The 21,855-nt window shown below is 39.6% G+C and overlaps 1 protein-coding gene and 1 non-coding gene across 2 annotated transcripts in view; both read left to right on the top strand.

The window, feature by feature from the left end:
* The window catches only part of LOC137597008 (solute carrier organic anion transporter family member 1C1-like), a 44,260-nt gene that overhangs the window by 19,629 nt on the left and 2,776 nt on the right, over nucleotides 1-21,855 (top strand). Inside the window, exons 4-14 of the mRNA XM_068317877.1 lie at nucleotides 2,253-2,385; nucleotides 2,529-2,650; nucleotides 2,735-2,881; nucleotides 3,420-3,518; nucleotides 4,861-5,106; nucleotides 12,102-12,266; nucleotides 12,794-12,989; nucleotides 14,062-14,227; nucleotides 16,501-16,673; nucleotides 18,307-18,371; nucleotides 18,544-18,661. Coding sequence (XP_068173978.1) covers nucleotides 2,253-2,385; nucleotides 2,529-2,650; nucleotides 2,735-2,881; nucleotides 3,420-3,518; nucleotides 4,861-5,106; nucleotides 12,102-12,266; nucleotides 12,794-12,989; nucleotides 14,062-14,227; nucleotides 16,501-16,673; nucleotides 18,307-18,371; nucleotides 18,544-18,661 — 1,630 coding nt within the window. The remainder of the gene's footprint in view (nucleotides 1-2,252; nucleotides 2,386-2,528; nucleotides 2,651-2,734; nucleotides 2,882-3,419; nucleotides 3,519-4,860; nucleotides 5,107-12,101; nucleotides 12,267-12,793; nucleotides 12,990-14,061; nucleotides 14,228-16,500; nucleotides 16,674-18,306; nucleotides 18,372-18,543; nucleotides 18,662-21,855) is intronic.
* On the top strand, nucleotides 6,796-6,868 carry trnat-ugu (transfer RNA threonine (anticodon UGU)). Its single transcript has one exon. It is a non-coding gene; the product is annotated as a tRNA-Thr (tRNA).

Here is a 21,855-nt window from a genome sequence, read left to right on the forward strand (position 1 = left end):
AAATCAGCTTTCCCCCAGTAATATCCATGCGTGTTTATCAGCTTTTATTAGGCATGTGAAATTATTTCGAGGAGACAGACTTTGGCCATTGTTGAAATAATTTGTGAAGAGAACAAACCTGTCCAACTCAAGGCAAATAAAAAAACAATAAAATATCACATTTATCCTTGTCTGCAGCTGTACATCTAGTTCATTTTTTTTATTTGGTAAATGCTGATTATATTAGACATATAATTTAATTTTCGCAGTTTGGGATAAATAAAATATAACCATCTATCTATATCATAGTGTCCCCAAACAAATTTTATGGCTTGTGAAAATGAATTCCTAAAAAGTATATTTTTTAGAGCCTGATTGAGGTTTTTGTATGAGTAGACAAATGTCAACCTCATCAGATTGTCGTGTAAAGTTTTTTTCAAGATCTTAATCATCATTCTGGATTTAAAACCATATAAGTATAAAACATGAAAACTGCATGTGCGAGTGCACACACACATAAAAATGCTGTATATGCGTGAGTACATATGATATGATATGATATGATATGATATGATATGATATGATATGATATGATATGATATGATATGATATCAAATTTAGCTCCTGTCAGATTCAGTGGAAGGCTATGCCAGTATCATCAATAAATGTTCTTATTCTGCATTGAGTAACAGCTAAAATAAAATAAAAAGTGGGTTTCTTGAAGGTTATCAACCGCTCAAAAAACATTTCTGTCATTTCTTGTAGCCCAAGGAGCACAATGTCTTGATTATGAAAAATTTCAAATGGTACAAACTTTTCTTGTGAAACTTTACACAGCTCTGAAATCGAAGTCAGAAATAACTGCTTTGTTTTTTAGCATCCTTACCTGGTTGAAGTATATATTTGAGTGTGTGAGTACCACATAAAAAACCAATTACTATTTACAACTAATTAATTTTTGATAACATATATTTTTATTATCATTATGAAGGAATTCAAACAGATACTACCCATGTAGGGGAGGGGTAGACCTGTCAGAGGAAAAGGTGAGGCAGACACCTTCACTGTTCTCAAGCAGTGTACCTTGAATGTCTCTCTCTCCCTTGATCTCTCTGTCTTTTGTCAGGTGGTCTAGGCAACAGGTTTTTCTATATGAATGTTGCCAGGGAAACACTGAGGCAGAAAAGGGCAGCTTGAAATGGAAGGAAAACAAATGGAAAAAGAAAATGCAAGTGGGAGTGGTGAAAATGACAGAATAAAAGAAAAGAGAAAGGACAGATTGTGATGATGACTAATCCTAGCCTCCACAAAAAATGTATATTCAAGTACTTGTGTATGCAGTGTAATAATGTAGTAAAAAAAAGGATCATGTAAAAAGTGGTGGTTGTTAAAATGAGTAACAAGGCAGTCAGAGACTGCAACATCCCGTGACACTCCTGAATTCAAAATTTTACCTTGACCTGAAAGTAGGTCATGGTAAATCAAAGCATAGGTACATCAAAGCACTAGTTTTGATCTATGGTCTTACTCAAACAGGCCTTCTCCCTCGTCTTTCTATCTTATCCAGTTCCTGAGTGTACAAAGTTGAAATTTGACCTTGACCTAGTTTTCTCAAGGTCATGGTCATCATCTCATTTTCATCCCCTTTGCCACATGAGTAATCTGCTTTTTGTTTCATCTTTCTATCTGCAACTGTTAAGATATTTGGTGGACTAACGGACGGACGTACGAACACTCGAACACTGACAATTACAATACATCACTGCTTTGAAGTGGGATTTAACAAAGCATACAAGGGTTTTTTAAAGTAAAGACACTGAAATCATTGGGAAACAAATAAGAATCTCCTGTGTGTCTCCCTAAAGAAAGCCATGCCACTTATAACCAGCAGAATAAAATGCAAGAAACTAGATTAAGAATTTTCAAATAACCAATGTATACCCAATAAAAGCCTCAGTGGTACCCATAGAAAATTGCTTGATAGAAGATATGTGTAAGAAGGCAAATTGATATGTTTGGATTTAATTTGATGGATAGTTGACAATAGTTTCAGTGTTACTGATCACAAATATTCTGATTGGTGGCAATCAGCTGAGTTACTTGAATGATCCAATATAACAAATGGATAACTTATGGATATTATATTGTTCAGAGTAACAAAATGGTTTAGAGGATTGTTTTCTTATCCACAACCAGATGCAAATAAATACATATCTACGCTTATTTTGAGAAAGTAGCTACCCTAACAGTTCTGTGTGCTTCTGACCTACCAGGTAACCTGTTGGTAATTGCTTTTGTCAGTTACTTCGGCGCAAAGCTCCATCGGCCCAAGACCATTGCTGTGGGTTGTGTACTGATGTCCATTGGCACTTTCATAATTGCACTACCTCACTTCATCATTGGGCGGTAAGTTGGGCTGTTGCTAGTATCAGGTTGCTGTTCCAGAGTCTTGGTGGTGTCACCTTTCTGACAAGATTCAAAGATAATATGCATTCAGCAATTAATAATGAAGTTAATAGATCTGTCCAATGTGGGTCCTGTGTGTACAGCTATGAATTTGAAACATCAGTCCGCTGGGTGGTGAACTCAACATTGAACCCTTCTCCTTGTTCAGTGGGCTCACCAGATGACACAATCAAAGGTGGCAAACTGGCTGAGGTGCCAGCCACAGGTCAGCCTTTAAAGACACAAATATGTATGTATAGCTCAGTGCAGACTAGTACAAATGTTATTATGTCACTATTTTTTCCTCCAGGCTGTGAAGGTGAGTCCAACCTGTCCATGTGGATCTATGTCCTCCTTGGAAATGTTTTGCGGGGAATTGGAGAGACACCTGTTCAGCCACTTGGAATCTCTTACATTGATGATTTTGCTACTGAGGAGAATGCTGCGTTGTATGTTGGTGAGAAATGATATGAAATTAAAAACACAGCCCTGTTCACAAGACATTGGAGTATCTTTCAACACCTCTTCTTTACCTTTCGGCTTTTCCCTTCAGGGGTCGCCACAGTGAATCAGTTGCCTCCATCTAACCCTGTCTTCTGCATCCTCTTCTCTCACACCAACTACCTTCATGTCCTCTTTCACTATCTTTCAACACCATGTTTGCTAAAAGCCAAGCCATGTGAAAAACAAAGCTTTGCTCAAATATGAGCTCATATGAGCAAAACAGGAAATTTTATTAAGTGTCCTATAGTAGCTAAGAACATAACTCAATTGCAAAATAAACTTAGACATGAGGGTTTAAATGTGGTTTAAATCATACATGTTATGTAATGCTGATATATATACAATTTGTGACAAAATCTCAAAAAAGGCTGTGGTGGCTACTGGTGATAGAATGTTTTTGGCACAAATTTTAGCCTGAGAGCTAACCCTAACCTGTTTTTTGTTTGTTTGTTTGTTTGTTTCTCTCTTTTGGTGTGTATATCTTATTTTAGGCTGTGTGCAGACCATTTCGGTTGTTGGTCCTGTGTTTGGCTACCTTTTGGGTTCTCTTTGTGCCAAAATCTATGTTGACATTGGATTTGTAAAACTAGGTGAGTTCAAACAAAGGTGCAATCATTTTCATGCCAGATTCTTGTTAATTCACAGATTATCTTGAAACATTTGATATCATTAATAATTCACGTGAATGGATGTTTTGTTTTAGGTCATGATATATCATATGATATCCTACTTAACCAAAATGTTTTGCCAGCTGTTATTGCATAAAGCAATGTTTTGTTTTATTTGTTATTTGTTTCACATTTACTCTTGAAAGATGTGCTGATGACCATAAAAACCTGAGGAGATATATTCAGGGATTTATAATTTCTGATTATATTGTCATAATGTTATGGTAAGATATGAGGTTACACAAGAGCCATCAATACATTTGTAATAAGCAGCACTTTTCCTTCCATTATATAATTAAATGTCTCCTCTGAAAAGGTTTTTCACTCATAAAACCGGGCATGTTATTGGTTTTCTATGGCTGTGGGTGGATCTCAAGTGGTGCATATACAGTACATTTCACTGACTCAGGCCAGGTGTGCAGGATTAGCATCAATAAGGTAATGAGGATGGCAGTGAGGGAAAGGAAGGTCAAAGCTCTGTGATAAGTGATAATCATACAGAGTGCAGCATAACAGGAACAAAACAAAATGATTAAGAGAAAGCAGGAAAGTAGGTAAGGAAAGAAAAGAAGACAATTATAGAAGAAAAAAGAGAAACACAGGGAAAGGTGACATGTTACTTATCCCCAAAAAATTCATTCTGTTTCCTCTGGAGTGTCCTCCATCATAATAACTTTATTAACTTTATTATTAATTAATTGTGCTGGCTCTTGTTTCCAATTAAAATTTGATTTTCTTTTATGTGTGAGTGGTCAGTGTTGAGTTATATAAAGTGGGGATACTCTGCTAAATTTAATATTTATATTTAATTATGTATGATATAGGTGGTACAGTGGCACAGTGGGTAGCGTCACAGCAAGACGGTTCTGGGTTTAATTTGTTTCTGTGCAGTTTGTATGTTCTCCCCGTGTCTGCGTTGGTTCTCTTTGGGTTCTCCGGTTTCCTTTGTCCAATCTAGGTGACTTGATTTATCACCTGGTGGCCTGGTGGCCAATTTAGATTGCACACCTAAATTGCACATAGGTGTGTGTGTGAATAGTTGTTTATCTTTCATGTGCGATGCACTGGCAACACGTCTGGAGTGTACCCTGCCTCTCACCGTAGTCAGCTGAGAGTCTCCAGCAGACCCATGACCTGCAAAGTAGAAGAAACAGCTGTAGATGAGATGTTTCGTCTAGAAGAAAATGGACGGTTATATAATTTACATAGTTGGTATTGTTTTTTTCACATTGATTTATATCTCATGTCTGTTCCCGCATCACAGAAACAATCACCATCACCCCAGCAGATGCTCGTTGGGTGGGAGCCTGGTGGCTTGGCTACCTCATTGCTGGGGTCATTACCATGCTGTCTGCCATTCCATTCTGGTTTCTGCCTCGCTCCCTACCTATGGGGTCTCGTTGTCCAGAAAAGTGCACGCCTGAGCAGACAAGTTTCATTAAAGATTCTCCACTTCTGAAGCACAAGTATCCTACAGATGAAAAGACCAGTTTCATAGAGATGGCCAAAGGTAAGGATGAATTGAATGGTTTGCAGTCATTTGGAAAAAGAAGTATTGAATATTTATTCAGTTGTCTGATTTATAATGGGGTGGCACGGTGGAGCATTGGGTAGAGCTGTTGCCTCATATAAATTCTCTCTAGGTTCTCCAGCTTCCTCCCACCTCAAAAACCATGCAGCTTAGGTCGACTGGTTACCCCAGATTGTCCAATGGATGAGATGAGATGAGATGAGATGAGAGATGAGAAAGTACTTAATTGATCCTCGTGGGGAAGTTAAGGAGCTACTACTAAGGAGTGATGGGCCACTTCCCCTCTTTGCTTAACCGCCAACGCAGTCTTTTGTCTGCTTTCAAAATTTGAAATGTCATAACTTGGTTTTAAAAAAACTAATAGGACACTGACTTTTCCTAAATGTTTGTATATTTTATTCTAACATTGTTGGATTATTAAAATTTCAAAACACAAAAGAGATTCAAACTTTGAAATAAACAAATGTATCCTGCTTAAAAATAGGTTGGTGTCATCATTAGACCTTAACGATGAAAATTATTAACTATTACGAACATTCAATAATGCTATGACGGCTGACAGTCAGCTGGACACACCGCTGTAACAACGCCAAGATGGTTTGTTTATTGGTTCCAATCACCTACAGCCAATACAGGTAACCTGTAACTTCCATCTGCAGCTCCCACTACCTTATGACATTTGACACAAATATCCTTTGTTTATTTTTCTTACATATTCTTCACTTGGCACTGCCTTCTCTTCTCAATCTTCTGCTGCTGACTTTTGCCTTCATATGTCCTGAGCAAAGTATATTTGGGAGTCGCATTATGAGGTTCCTCTGTGACATCATGTTGTTGGTGCATTTATTCAACAGGATCAAAACATTTATGGCAGCCAGGTCAAGAATATCGTGAAACACCACCAATGGCCATCTCCATGTAGCAGCTGCTTCATGGGTATTTCCTCACCATTTGATCAAGCACATCTACTCCAACCTTGGTTCTGTTGTAGCACGTAACAGTCTCCAGTTTAGCCTCGTGGCTACTTGTGATGTTGACAGCTGTGTGGATTGTGATTACAATGGAGATATTTATCCTTGGTTAGAATTGATAGATTGTTAAGGTTGCACCTCTTTAGTGTGCAGGGCCCTTTGCTCCTCTACAGATGGGCATTGTAACACTAGTGTTTACAACTGGCAGGCAGCCGTCACAGCTTTATTGAATTTTCATAGTAGTTAATAATTTTAATTGTTAAGGTCTAATGATGACAACAACCTATTTTGAACCAGGATACATTTGTTTTTGTTTTACAGTTCGAAGAAGTTATGTTGTGTCAAATAAATAAAAAAAATCAATAATCATAGTTTTAATGTAGTGTTTTTACCTATTCCACCAATTTATTCTTGGATATTTTAATGATAATCCAAATTTTATACAAATAATGTCTAAGCAGTCAAAATGACTGCCTTTGGTAGTTGTAGTAATAGCAGAATCCTGGTACACCAAGTGTTAGGGAGGAGGGTAGATGGGAAGGATGGAGAGGTCACCATGCTTCCAACAGGAAATGTAATGAAGACTTTCCTAAAAAGCCTCTCATTACTACAACTACCTACACTGACATGGATGGATGGATATATAATGGTTGTCCAGATTGTTACATTGTTCTCCATAGTCACTGATCTCATAAGTGGCTCCATAGCTCAGGGGTTAGAGCACTGGTCTTGTAAACCAGGGGTCGTGAGTTCAAATCTCACTGGGGCCTGCTGTGTTTTTCGGCTCAGTCCACTAATTCTTGGACCGGAAGTTGCCGGTAAAAGATAGGTATAGGGCAAAATATGTTGGGAGTGTGAACTGAAAGTGGAAACTGTCAGTTCACCTCCTGAGCACTGATGAGGTGCCCTCAAGTAAGGTGCCTCCTCTTTTATATGTTGCTCATTGGGGGCACACCGCGAAGAAACAACCCACCACTCCCATGCATGCCTGCAGGCATATATATATATATATATATATATATATATATATATATATATATATATATATATATATATATATGCATGTAACTAATAATACGTGTGTGTAGAGTGTACTAATAATTTCCCTACAGGGATCACTACGGGGATCACTACTGTTCATAAAAATTAAATTAAATTAAATTAAAAATTAAATATTGAAGAATTGGATACTTTGTTTAAAAAAAACCTTTGCTGACATGACTGAAATTAACAAACATATACTGTATACTGCTGGGCTTGCACTAGCCATTTGCAACTTCGCCATAGGCGAAGTAAATTCGATATAGTTACAAGGATTTTAGCTTGTGTAGCCACAGTGGCGTTCTTATTTGTAGGAAAAAAAGTCTAAAACTTACAACTTTTTTGGACTCCCCGAGCGATAACATAGGAAAACAATAGCATGCTGCTATTTCGCTATGTCGAAGTGACCCGAACGCTCTTCTTCTTCTTTTCTTTTCGGCTTTTCTCTTCAGGGGTCGCCACAGCGAATCAATTGCCTCCATCTAGCCTGTCCTTTGCATCTTCTTCTCTCACACCAACTACCTTCATGTCCTCCCTCATTACATCCATAAACCTCCTCTTTGGTCTTCCTCTAGGCCTCCTGCCTGGCAGTTCAAAACTCAGCATCCTTCTACCAATATATTCACTATCTCTCCTCTGGACATGTCCAAACCATCTCAGTCTGGCCTCTCTGACTTTATCTCCAAAACCTCTAACATGTGCTGTCCCTCTGATGTACTCATTCCTGATCCTATCCTTCCTGGTCACTCCCAAGGAGAACCTCAGCATCTTCATCTCTGCTACCTCCAGCTCTGTCTCCTGTCTTTTCCTCAGTGACACTGTCTCTAGACCAAACAACATTGCTGGTCTCACCACAGTTTTTTACACCTCTCCTTTCATTTTAGCTGAAACTCTTCTATCACACATCACACCTGACACTTTTCTCCACCCGTTCCATCCTGCATGTACACGCTTCTTCACCTCTTTTCCACACTCTCCATTGCTCTGGACTGTTGACCCTAATTACTTAAAATCCTCCACCTTCTTGATCTGTTCTCCCTGTAACCTCACTCTTCCACTTGGGTCCCTCTCATTCACACACATGTACTATGTCTTACAAGGGCTAACCTTCATTCCTTTCCTTTCCAGGACAAACCTCCACCTCTCTAGCTTCTCCTCCACCTCTTCCCTGCTCTCAGTGCAGATCACATGTCATCTGCAAACATCATAGTCCATGGAGATTCCTGTCTAACCTCATCTGTCAGCCTGTCCATCACCATAGCGAACAAGAAGGGGCTCAGAGCTGATCCCTGATGCAGTCCAACCTCCACCTTGAACTCCTCTGTCACACCTACAGCACACCTCACCACTGTCTTACAGTCCTCATACATGTACTGCACCACTCTAACATACTTCTCTGCCACTCCAGACTTCTTCATACAATACCACAGTTCCTCTCTGGGCACCCTGTCATAAGCTTTCTCCAGATCTACAAAAACACAATGCAGCTCCATTTGGCCTTCTCTGTACTTCTCTATCAACATCCTCAAAGCAAATACTGCATCTGTAGTACTCTTTTTTGGCATGAAACCATACTGCTGCTCACAAATGTTTACTTCTGCCCTTAGTCTAGCTTCCACTACTCTTTCCCATAACTTCATTGTATGGCTCATCAGCTTTATTCCTCTGTAGTTGCCACAGCTCTGCACATCTCCCTTGTTCTTAAAAATGGGCACCAGCACACTTGTCCTCCATTCCTCAGGCATCTTCTCACTATGTAAGATCCTGTTGAACAACCCAGTCAGAAACTCTACTGCCACCTCTCCTAGACACTTCCAAACCTCTACGGGTATATCATCAGGACCAACTGCCTTTCCACTCTTCATCCTCTTCAGTGCCCTCCTCACTTCATCCTGACTAATCTTTGCTATATCCTGGTCCACAACAGTCACCTCTTCTAGTCTTTGTTCTCTCTCATTTTCCATGTTCATCAACTCTTCAAAGTACTCTTTCCATCTTCCCATCACACTACTGGCACCAGTCAATAGACTTCCATCTCTATCCTTAATCACCCTAACCTGCTGCACGTCCTTCCCATCTCTGTCTCTCTGTCTTCCCAACCTGTATAGATCAGTCTCTCCCTCCTTACTGTCCAACCTAGCATTAAAGTCATCATAAGCCCCTTGTTTGGCCTTTGCTACCTCTACATTCACCTCACGCTGCATCTACCTATACTCCTGTCTACTCTCCTCAGTCCTCTCAGTGTCCCACTTCCTCTTAGTTAACCTCTTTCTCTGTATACACTCCTGTACCTCCTCATTCCACCACCAAGTCTCCCTATCTACTTTCCTTCCAGATGACTCACCAAGTACTCTCCTACCTGTCTCCCTGATCACATTAGCTGTAGTTGTCCAGTCATCTGGAAGCACCTCCTGACCACCCAGAGCCTGTCTTAACTCCGTCCTAAAAGTCATGCAACACTCTTCCTTTTTTAGCTTCCGCCATTTCGTCTTCTGCTCTGCCTTTGCCCTCTTCATCTTTCTCACCACCAGAGTCATCCTGCACACCACCATCCTATGCTGTTTGGCTACACTCTCACCTACCACTACTTTGCAGTCACTGATTTCCTTCAGGTTACACTGTCTAGACAAGATGTAGTCTACCTGTGTGCTCCTACCACCACTCTTATAGGTCACCCTAACAACACTGAACATCACACCTTCTATTTCTAGCTTCAGACTCATCACTCTAGCTGACACTCTTTTTTACCTCCAGGACATTCCTAACAAACTCCTCCTTCAAAAGTTTTACGCCGGATGCCCTTCCTGTATTTATCTGGGCTTGGGACCAGCACAATAAAACACTGGCTTGTGCCCTCTTGCGGCTACACTCGTGACCCGAACACTCACGATCATTAAATATGCACTCGGGTTGTGACTGCCTCTCACCCAATAAAAAAAAAACTAGGGCTGTCACTTTAACGCCTTAATTAGATGAATCAATTACGCTGCAAATTAACACGTTATAAAAATTAACGCAATTAATCTCGAATGGCAAGTCAATGCCCAAGCATTTTCAATTTGGCCCACTGAGAGACCCATAGGCTGCAGTGACGTCACTTTGTACCTGCGCCACTAGTCAAAAGCAGAGCGACTGACAACGGAGACGCAACACAGGAGAGCGAGGCAAGCCCGTTCGGACCTTTGGGCAGAAACTTTATTTCGAAAAAGAACAAAGACGGGAGTATCAACAAAAACTAAGTGATTCTGCTCTGCCAATCTGCGCTGTAGACGTCCCCGTCAGTCTGCCCCAGGGCAGCTGGGGCTACACACGTAGCTTACCATCACAAAGTATGAATGACGAGTGAATGAATAATGGATCCGATGTAAAGCGTCTTTGAGTGTCCAGAAAAGCGCTATATAAATCTAATCCATTATTATTATTATTATTTGTACCTTTTGTAAAAGAGAATTTTCATATCACCGAAGCAGCTCCAGCCTAATGTATCATTTAAATACAAAACATGTCAAGGACATTAGTTGAACGTTAGTTCTGTAATGTCCTAGAATTCAAATTCTTTATTCGGGGGCCTTTAGTAGGTATGAGATTAAGATGCGATTAATTAGATTAATTAATTACAAATCCTGTAATTAATTAGATGAATTTTTTTTAATCGCCTGACAGCACTAAAAAAACAGGATTCTTTTTTTACAAGCTAAATCCACGAATCGGTGTACGACAAGGCAAGGATGATCGATTGAAAGAAAATGAGAATAGAGTGTTTTATAGTAGATTTTGCATTAAAATTCTAATTGAACAACAAATGGTGAATGCTGTGAGGGGTAGGAGTGGTGACAGACCAGTAAATGAAAGATATTATCAATACTTTTTTTGTAGTCTTAGACTTTTGATCTCTATGACCGGCAGGAATAACCAGCGATGCATTTAAATGTGTATTCACCTCGCTTGCTATTTTTCATGCCTTTTTAAATTTAAATGAAAAAATCATATTATCGAATTAAAAAAACAAACAAAACTAAACTGGCATACCAATGGTGTTGTCTAAGTCAAAGTTAAAATGTATTCTAGTCCAAGTAAAACTTCCAAGTAAACATTGAGTAATATTTTGTATGACTGTATCTTCACATAGTGATGCAAGTTTTCAATTGTTGAATCTCACATTTATACCTGCATAAAGTAGGTATAAATGTAAAGCATGAACTATTAACTTTAGTGTATTTTTGTAGGTAAACTGAACAGAAGATTTTTCCCTCAGAATGCAGGAAAACAACCCAATTTTCTAAAAAATTTCCCGAGGGGGGCCCCCTGGACGCCCCTGTGGGGGGTATCCCCCACACACACCCCTACGACGAGTGTGGTTTTACACCCCCCAACAATTGAAAACTTGCATTCACTACATGAAGATACAGTCATTCAAATATATTACTCGATGTTTACTTGTAAGTTTTACTTGGAATAGAAGACATTTTAACTGACTTAGACACTTTGATTTTAATAAATTTGATTCTTGGTATTATTCAATGTTTACTTGTAAGTTTTACTTGCTATTACAGCAAGCCGCTGTCTTAGTCATACTACCTCCTAGTGCAAGCCCAAATACTGTATGTTTGTCACTTGGATTGTATAACAAAAATATATTTACATTGTAGTTCAACAAATATTGGGTGTGAAATTAAGATGTTTTATTAGTCAGACTAGCAGTAGCAGGTTTCAGACACTTGACAGATATCAAACATAGATACAGAAAATGTTGATGTAGCAATTATTCTCTGGAGAGTAAATCAATAAATTTTATGTTACTACGTACTCTAGCTGGGAAAGTGTTTTTTTAACAGTGCTACACACCAGGAATTTTAATTTTTATATTTTAATTTTGTCCTTCTTTTACATTGTTATACTCTGAATTTGCTACTATTATACAGAACTATTATATATTTAACTAAAATGTATGTTTCTCTACAGATTTTATTCCAACCCTGAGAACCCTGCTGGGCCACCCAGTGTATTTGATCTATCTGTGTGTGACAATCATTCAGCTGAACTCCCTCATTGGCATGGTCACTTATAAACCAAAGTACATTGAACAGCACTTCAGGCAGTCTGCATCAAAGGCCAACTTTCTAATGGGTATGATACATGTGCACTGAAAATGTTTGTGTCATATAAATTACTTGTGTACAGACGGGAAAAGCAGGCCCACAGACCTGGTGTTTCTTCACATTATGTGGGAGCTATCTATGTACATGTACCGTATGTTATGTGAAACCTAGTAAGGTTGATACCATAAGTTGAATACTGTACATCTACTTATGTAGAGTCTCATTGAGGGTGATGTCATTGCACTCTAGACTGGATGTCTATGAAAGAGAATGCTTTATTAGTGACCAGAGCTAATGGTATGGGTACAGATAGAAGACCATGTCTTCACAGATGTTCAGTGGAGGGATATCGAAGACACATAAATAATTAAAATCATGAGTCTTTGCTGATCAAGGAAACTTGTGTGTTCCTATTTTTATCCTGAAAGTCTCTTTGAGTTTTACTTGCATGCAGCCATGATTTGATGAAATATATATATTAAAAAAATCTAAACCCAGTCTCTGAAATATCTAATTTCAGCTAATAGTTAATCTATGCTTTGGTGTTTCTCAAAGGTGTGATCAATATACCAGCTGTAGCACTGGGGATATTTTCCGGAGGCCTACTAATGAACAGGTTGAAGCTGAACATTATGGCAGCAGCAAGGTTTGCCTTTGGCACATCCCTGATTGGTTACATCCTTTCGCTGTTCTTCTTCATAATGAGCTGTGAAAATGCCAAGGTAGCTGGGGTGACACTTCCATATAACAGGTGAGTCATAGGAAATTGTAGTACATTTTGAGGCTGCAGTCAACAAATAACTGTTTAAAAGACATATATTAAATACAGCTAACAAGACTCTCTTTCTGGGCATTCAAATATATGTAGTTCCGAGTAATAAGAAACTAGACATCAATGTGTCAGAATTATTAACAAATGGGTGAAGGTTTCCATGGGAGCTAGAGATAAAAGAGCAGCATTGGAACTGCTACTGTAACATGGAGAAACATGCAGGCTACTTGTTTGCTTACATCTGAAAGTTTAAACCCAGCCAGGAACAACAAAACAGGCCAAGAAAAGTCATCTTGTGTCAGTGACCAAGGCACCGCTGAGTCTAAAAGAGGTTTGACAGTACACATAACTGAAGTGAGCACTAAAAATAGGAGCAGCCAGATGGATGCTAATAAACCTGCAGGGAATGGGCTGGAACTGCCACGCTCAATCAAAATAGCACTACAAGTGGGAAGTAAATGCTTATATTTTCTAATCCTTAAAAATCCTCAACAAATACATATTCAATAATAGATCTGCATATACCAATCAGCTATTGTGTTAATATCGAATATCATGCAGGTACTTCTTTTGCTGCCAAAACAACTCCAACCCATTGAGGCATGGACTTCACACGACCTCCATAGGAGTGTTGTGTATCATGCATTAGGATCTTAGAAGCAGATTATTTAAATCCTGTAAATTGCAAGGTTGAGCTTCCATGGATTGAACTTGTTTGTCCATCACATCCCACTAATGAGGTGCCATGATAATGAAGTACTCTGTGTTACTCACTTTACCTGGCACTGGTCATAATATTATGATTGATCGGCGGGTATTCTTTAGTTTTTTAAGTTCGAACAGAAAACAACTTAAATATAAAGAATTGCTTTTCTCAACATTATATTGTCTTTTTTTTCCAAGTGCTTGCACATTAGTTTGCTTTGAGTATAGTATTTATTTTAAAAGTATGCATATAACTTTATCTACTATTATGTAAATAATGCTGCAGCATATTTTGTGATGGTGTAATAAATAATAGTCTCTGATGTGTTGTCTCTCATCCTTTCAGTGTAGATACAATATCTTATGATACACGTTCTTTGTTCATGGGATGCAACTCAGATTGTTCTTGTTCGACGAGTGAGTGGGACCCAGTCTGTGGACAGAACGGCATCACTTACGTTTCCCCCTGCCTTGCTGGTTGCACCAGTTCTTTTGGATCAGGGCAATATACAGTAAGTAGATAAAATAAAATAAAAAAATGCATTAAGGATGTGTTATGGCTGTTGTTGAAAAATCATATTGATCATATTAATCACATGTTGATCTGATTTATTGACCAAAATACATGGCAATTTTTCTGTGGTTCAAATTCAGAAAACTTATATAAGACTGTGTTTAGACCACACATTTTAATTTAGACAGATTTTTTCCTATCAGAATAGGTGTCTTTTAAAAGGCACATCCCTGCTACACACCTCTAATCTGCATAGACCAAAGTTTTAAAAAGAGAGATAGGAAACACAGTGTAATCTATACCCATATAACTCTATCAGGTGTATGTTATATGAATGCTATTGTACATGTTTTTTCATGAATATATTATCCACTATCAGCCTCTGAACTCATCTCTCAACTCTAAACTCTGCCTTCACTGTAGGCTCCAACTCAGCAGTGTGTGTGTGTGTGTGTGTGCGTGCGTGCGTGCGTGCGTGCGTGCGTGCGTGAGTGTGCGTGCGTAAATTCCGTGTAAATTATGCTCTTTATCCTTATAGTACTTATTTCTTTTCATTCAATCTACCATGTTGCTGTAATATTCTTAAATATTTGGAATGGTTAAATTTATATATTTTTTAAATAAGAATGCACTTTATTGTTTATATACACTCAATTTAAGTGCCAAACATCTTTTCCTTGAACTGTACTTACGCTGAGTTTAATATCATGATAATCATGAAATGAATGAAATAAGGTAAATGAAATAATTTGTCATCTTTTCAATCCCATTGAAATGGATAAATGACAGTAGAGGATGCCACTGATACAATGTTCAGAGCTATCTGGATTTCCAGATATTTTTATCCCATTTCTCAAGGATCACTGAGCCTGTGGGGAGAACATACAAAAACTCTGCATAGAAGGGGATTGAACCCGGAACCTTTAATTAATACAATTATTAAACAGTTATAATAGAATTAGAAATTAAGGTATAGACCTATATAGAAGAAGAAGAAGAAAGTCCACTTTATTGTCCCCAACGAGGAAATTGTCTTTCTCACTCCACACTACAGTTACTTGCAGTTACATACAGTATCTGTTAAATCATGCATACATACATATTTGTATACAGGCCCCTGAAACACAACACACTGGGGGCCTGCAGGTATGCAATTAGTAACATCAAACATCAAACGTAGGGGGAGGCAGAGAGATGGGTCGCGCACGAGGGATAGTGCCACAAGCGAGCAGCTTGTCGGGGGAACGGCGTCTTGCTCAAGGGTACCTCGGCAGTGGCTGGGAGGTGAGCTGACACCTCCCACCGTCAGCTTATATGTCCTGGCGGGAGCGGGACTCAAATCACCGATGGCTGGGCAATCTGTCTTCAAGACGTCTGCTCTACCGCTGAACCACTGCTGCCCCAGCAATATACAGTCTATATTTAATTGTATGCATATCATATGTTATGTATATCAACTATTAGTAATGTGAAGACAAACTGTCAATCAGGTTTTCTCCAATTACATACTGTCTGCATTAAGAGTAAGGCTACAAGACTCAACCCTATGAAAAAAAAAAATAGATGAATAAAATATTTTAACACAGGGAGATTAAGTATAATTAGACAGAATAAATGAAGAGAAGCGATCTCTAGGACTGCTGGAAAAAAGCTCCCAATTATTTTAACTTAGTGGTTGGATGAGCTAGAATTAAACTTAGTGTAACTGTCCAAGTGCAGTTTGTTAAGATATAATTAAGTCAGGAGTTAGGATGTAATTCTCACTTGTCTGTATGTCTTATGACATACTGTATGTCTGTATGTCAACTTTTATTTATCAGCAAAAGCTATGATTTTAGTATGATGACCATTTCTGACCTTTCGGATGTCATGGTTGTTGTGCCAACAAAGGAGGCCATTTAATTTGGTATTTTCACTTCACGGTTCACATTAATGATGAATGATGGAAATAACCATTCTTGATGGTTTCTCATTGTGCATTTCATTTGGATTTAGACGGCTACGCTCAGATTTTCTCCTGTTTCTTGTGTTCTATCTAGCTTAATGATTTTGTGAATGTCATTGCTGTGGAAGTGAAAGTTGCAGACATTGTTATACATGTTTATGTACAACGCTTATTGTACATTGTACATATTTCTATGTCATGATGTATATTGTCAGTGTGTGTGTGTGTGTGTGTGTGTGTGTGTGTGTGTGTGTGTGTGTGTGTGTGTGTGTGTGTGTGTGTGTGTGTGTGTGTGTGTGTGTGTGTGTGTGTGCACGTCTCTCCAGGTCTTCTCTAACTGTAGCTGTGTCGGCGTGGCTGGTAACTTTACGGCCAGTACAGGTCACTGTGCTCACACGGAAGACTGTGACAGGATGTTCCCATACTTCCTGACTCTGTCGGTCATCACTTCCTTTATCATTTCCCTTGGGGGGACCCCTGGCTACATGATTCTCATCAGGTCAGATTAAAATGAATGAAGTTACAACGAAGTGTTATCTGAAAGCTGTTTAAATCAATTCACTGGACTTTAAGAAAGTTTCTTGAAAACATTTCACCTCTCATCCAAGAGGCTTCGTCAGTTCTGAAGGTGGCTGGTCTTGTCCCATCTTATTAACCCCGTGGGGTGTGGTCGGTGCTATTCACATTTCAACGACCGTAGTTGAAAATCTGGCTCCTCAACGATGGTCGATGGGGGTGCCAGGGGGTGTCAAAGAAGGATTGTTGAAATGCGAGTTTCACTGAGCTTTCGTATACTAATGAGGGTAATTAGCAATAAACACACCACCTGGTTTATCTGCTGAGACGTTTTTCAGGGGGAGTTTCGAAAGGACCTGATTGTGATGTCGCAACTTTTTTCTCAAATTCTTTGAGTTAAATGAACCTCTGAAATCAGGAAATTACTTTATGTTAATTTGTAGGAAACAATAAACACTGATGACATGTATTTACTCAACATACTACTTGTGACCGCTTTAACAGATTTTTTTTTTCCTTTTCCTTTCCCATTATGGGCTCCATATCTATAAAACTAAGAGCAATTAATAATCTTTCCTTCAAAATACATACATTTGAGACTTTTGAGATGGAATACACAGATACAGACAGCATCCATGTATTGTAAACTTAAATTCTGCACATTACCACCTTTTGCTGGCTGAAGGTCTACTTAACATAGACATGTGTAACTTGAATTGATCTTTCATAGATACAACGGTGCCCAGTTAATCTCAGTTTTTTGATGCTTTATCTATTTCCATAGACAATATTTTATGGAGAGAATTTTGAAAAAAATTATGCCTCTTTATGAGACACATGAACACACAAAAACATGCACCAGACTTTGGCATAGGTATCAATATCACATAAATCAGATCTCCTAAATGGATGCCAGATGACCGTGTTTGAGTCCTCCGCATTCAATGGAATTACATTAACCAAATTGTATTATCGCTATGCCTTGTTTTATGCTCTCTTTCACTATCTATTTAGTAAGAAATTGATTACATTTGGCTTTAGGCATTGAGTGCATGTAGAAGTTAGACTGACAATTTCCCCAGTAACTCCAAACAAATCATGTTTAACCTGACAATTTCCTGAATGACATACATCCAAACATTTTAAAGAATATCACAAGCCAATAGCTTCTACCTGTCAACCCTTTTTTTTTTTTTTTCGGATGTTGTTTATGTTCCAAAACTGATGAAAGTGAATTCTTCTGTAATAACATGTCTGGAAAGACAAAAATAAACTGACTAAATAAATAATAAATATGTTGAGTGCATTCATATGTAAATACATGTTTGAACAGTCCTCTTTCATGGTATATCATATCGTGGGATATGCTTTGTTTACATTCTGTGTGTCTGAAGGGGAACAAAGGTCAGAGGGATATCGTCCATGTGCAGATTGTAAAGCCCTTTGAGACATTGTTTGTGAATCTGGGCTATATAAAAATAAATAAACTTGAAACTTGAAACATCACAATTGCTACTTTTGTAGTGACGGTTCTTGAATAAAGTGTTCTGACACTGTACGGACAACCAGTTTCAGATTGTGTTTCTTTGAACATGTTTGCATTTTTCTTCATGCAGGTGCATCAAACCACAGATGAAATCTCTGGCATTGGGTTTCCATGCTCTTGCAACACGCACACTGGGTAAGAGTCCTTCTAAACTGAGTCCACCCAAGTGACTCAGGGTTAGGATGCCAACAAAACTGTGGCTTGAGCTACTATATGCATTTCAGAGTGCATCTGTTTGAAATGTTTACTGCTTTGACAAAGATCAGCAAGCTCTGTTTTCTTTATGTCCATGTTTTTGGTCCTACAGCAGGAATCCCAGCACCCATCTACTTTGGGGCAATCATTGACACAACATGCCTAAAATGGGGTCAAAAGAGGTGTGGAGGAATAGGAGCCTGCAGAATCTACAACACCACTGCATACAGGTATTTCACATCCAGCCGCATGGCATGTGTTTGGATTTGACTACTTTAATTAATATATGAGGGACTTATTCATGAAACCTTAAAACATATTAACAAAATCAAACACATTGAAGTTGTGATATCACTCTGATATAAATAATTATTTTGATATTTTTGAACCAGTGTGCAATAGTTTATTAGGTTGGCGGTTTAATGTTGTTTAGAAAACTATAAATATTCCTTACAATCATGCTATAAGCCACCTTTGGGTGTAATTTATTCAAATTGTATTTTCTCCTTGATGTATTACTGAAAATATCCTGCAGAAATTCCAAACGCTGGTGGTTGTCATTTGGGGAAAGCTGAAGGGTGAGGTTTTGAGGCAGAAGCATCACGGTCTGTTGTAAAATAAAATTTTTGATTTAGGAACCAAAATTTAAAACAAAAACAAAAATTTTAAAGAGTGGTACAAGTAGCTCAAAACAAAGATGCAAATCAAACCTATGACTTCCACACCGGATCGGTCGAGGCGCGTGTTAACAACGACCGCCATCGGCGCTGTTGACCTACAGGGCGCTGGTGGAAATTGGATTACTGTTGGTCGAAGAAGGAGAGGAGGAAAGTGTGTTCGCTCGAAGATAGAGAAGAGGAGCGCCACGAGTGTAGGACTAAGAGTAGGGACGTTGAATGTTGGAACTATGACAGAAAAAGGTAGAGAGTTGGTTGACATGATGCAGAGGAGGACGGTAGACATACTGTGTGTACAGGAGACCAGGTGGAAAGGTAGCAAGGCTCGAACTTTAGGAGCAGGGTTCAAGTTGTTCTATCATGGTGTAGATAAGAAGAGAAATTGAGTAGGAGTTGTCATGAAGGAGGAGTTTGTTAGGAATGTCCTGGAGGTAAAAAGAGTGTCAGATAGAGTGATGAGTCTGAAGCTAGAAATAGAAGGTGTGATGTTCAATGTTGTTAGTGGGTATGCTCCACAGGTAGGATGTGAGCTGGAGGAGAAGGAGAAATTCTGGTCGGACTTTGATGAAGTGATGCAGAGCATGCCTAGAAGTGAGAGAGTTTTCATTGGTGCAGACTTCAATGGACATGTTGGTGCAGGAAACAGAGGGGATGAGGAGGTGATGGGCAGGTTTGGTATCCAGGAGAGGAACGCAGAAGGACAGATGGTAGTTGACTTTTCAAAAAGGATGGAAATGGCTGTAGTGAATACTTTCTTCCAGAAGAGGCAGGAACATAGAGTGACCTATAAGAGTGGTGGTAGGAGCACCACATCTTATGTAGACGGTGTAACCTGAAGGAGATCAGTGACTGCAAAGTAGTGGCAGGCGAGAGTGCAGCCAAACAGCATAGGATGGTGGTGTGTAGGATGACTCTGGTGGTGAGGAAGATGAAGAGGGCAAAAGCATAGCAGAAGACGAAATGGTGGAAGCTAAAAAAAAGGAAGAGTGTTGCATGACTTTTAGGAAGGAGTTGAGACAGGCTCTGGGTGGCAAGGAGGTGCTTCCAGATGACTGGACAACTACAGCTAATGTGATCAGGGAGACAGGTAAGAGAGAACTTGGTGTGTCATCTGGAAGGAAAGCAGATGAGGAGACTTGGTGGTGGAATGAGGAGGTACAGGAGTGTATACAGAGAAAGAGGTTAGCCAAGAGGAAGTGGGACACTGAGAGGACTGAGGAGAGTAGACAGGAGAACAGGGAGATGCAGCGTAATGTGAAGGTAGAGGTAGCAAAGGCCAAACAAGAAGCTTGTATGCTAGGTTGGACAGTAAGGAGGGAGAGACAGATCTATACAGGTTGGCAAGACAGAGAGATAGAGATGGGAAGGACGTGCAGCAGGTTAGGGTGATTAAGGATAGAGATGGAAGTCTATTGACAGGTGCCAGTAGTGTGATGGGAAGATGGAAAGAGTACTTTGAAGAGTTGATGAAGTGGAAAATGAGAGAGAACAAAGACTAGAAGAGGTGACTGTGGTGGACCAGGATGTAGCAAAGATTAGTCAGGATGAAGTGAGGAGGGCACTGAAGAGGATGAAGAGCGGAAAGGCCGTCGGTCCTGATGATATACCTGTAGAGGTTTGGAAGTGTCTAGGAGAGGTGGCAGTAGAGTTTCTGACTGGGTTGTTCAACAGGATCTTAGATAGTGAGAAGATGCCTGAGGAATGGAGGACAAGTGTGCTGGTGCCCATTTTTAAGAACAAGGGAGATGTGCAGAGTTGTGGCAACTACAGAGGAATAAAGCTGATGAGCCATACAATGAAGTTGTGGGAAAGAGTAGTGGAAGCTAGACTCAGGGCAGAAGTGAACATTTGTGAGCAGCAGTATGGTTTCATGCCAAAAAAGAGTACTACAGATGCAGTATTTGCTTTGAGGATGTTGATAGAGAAGTACAGAGAAGGCCAGAGGGAGCTGCATTGTGTTTTTGTAGATCTGGAGAAAGCTTATGACAGGGTGCCCAGAGAAGAACTGTGGTATTGTATGAGGAAGTCTGGAGTGGCAGAGAAGTATGTTAGAGCGGTGCAGTACATGTATGAGGACTGTAAGACAGTGGTGAGGTGTGCTGTAGGTGTGACAGAGGAGTTCAAGGTGGAGGTGGGACTGCATCAGGGATCAGCTCTGAGCCCCTTCTTGTTCGCAGTGGTGATGGACAGGCTGACAGACACGATCAGACAGGAATCTCCATGGACTATTATGTTTGCAGATGACATTGTGATCTGTAGTGAGAGAAGGGAACAGGTGGAGGAGAAGCTAGAGAGGTGGAGGTTTGTCCTGGAAAGGAGAGGAATGAAGGTTAGCCGCAGTAAGACAGAGTACATGTGTGTGAATGAGAGGGACCCAAGTGGAAGAGTGAGGTTACAGGGAGAAGAGATCAAGAAGGTGGAAGATTTTAAGTACTTGGGGTCAACAGTCCAGAGCAATGGAGAGTGTGGAAAAGAGGTGAAGAAGCGTGTCCAGGCAGGATGGAACGGGTGGCGAAAAGTGTCAGGTGTGATGTGTGATAGAAGAGTTTCAGCTAAAATGAAAGGAAAGGTGTACAAAACTGTGGTGAGACCAGCGATGTTGTTTGGTCTAGAGACAGTGTCACTGAGGAAAAGACAGGAGACAGAGCTGGAGGTAGCAGAGATGAAGATGCTGAGGTTCTCTCTGTGAGTGACCAGGAAGGATAGGATCAGGAATGAGTACATCAGAGGTACAGCACATGTTAGAA

The sequence above is a fragment of the Antennarius striatus genome, chromosome 6 (assembly GCF_040054535.1).
Source record: "Antennarius striatus isolate MH-2024 chromosome 6, ASM4005453v1, whole genome shotgun sequence".
In the NCBI taxonomy this organism is placed as follows: Eukaryota; Metazoa; Chordata; class Actinopteri; order Lophiiformes; family Antennariidae; genus Antennarius; species Antennarius striatus.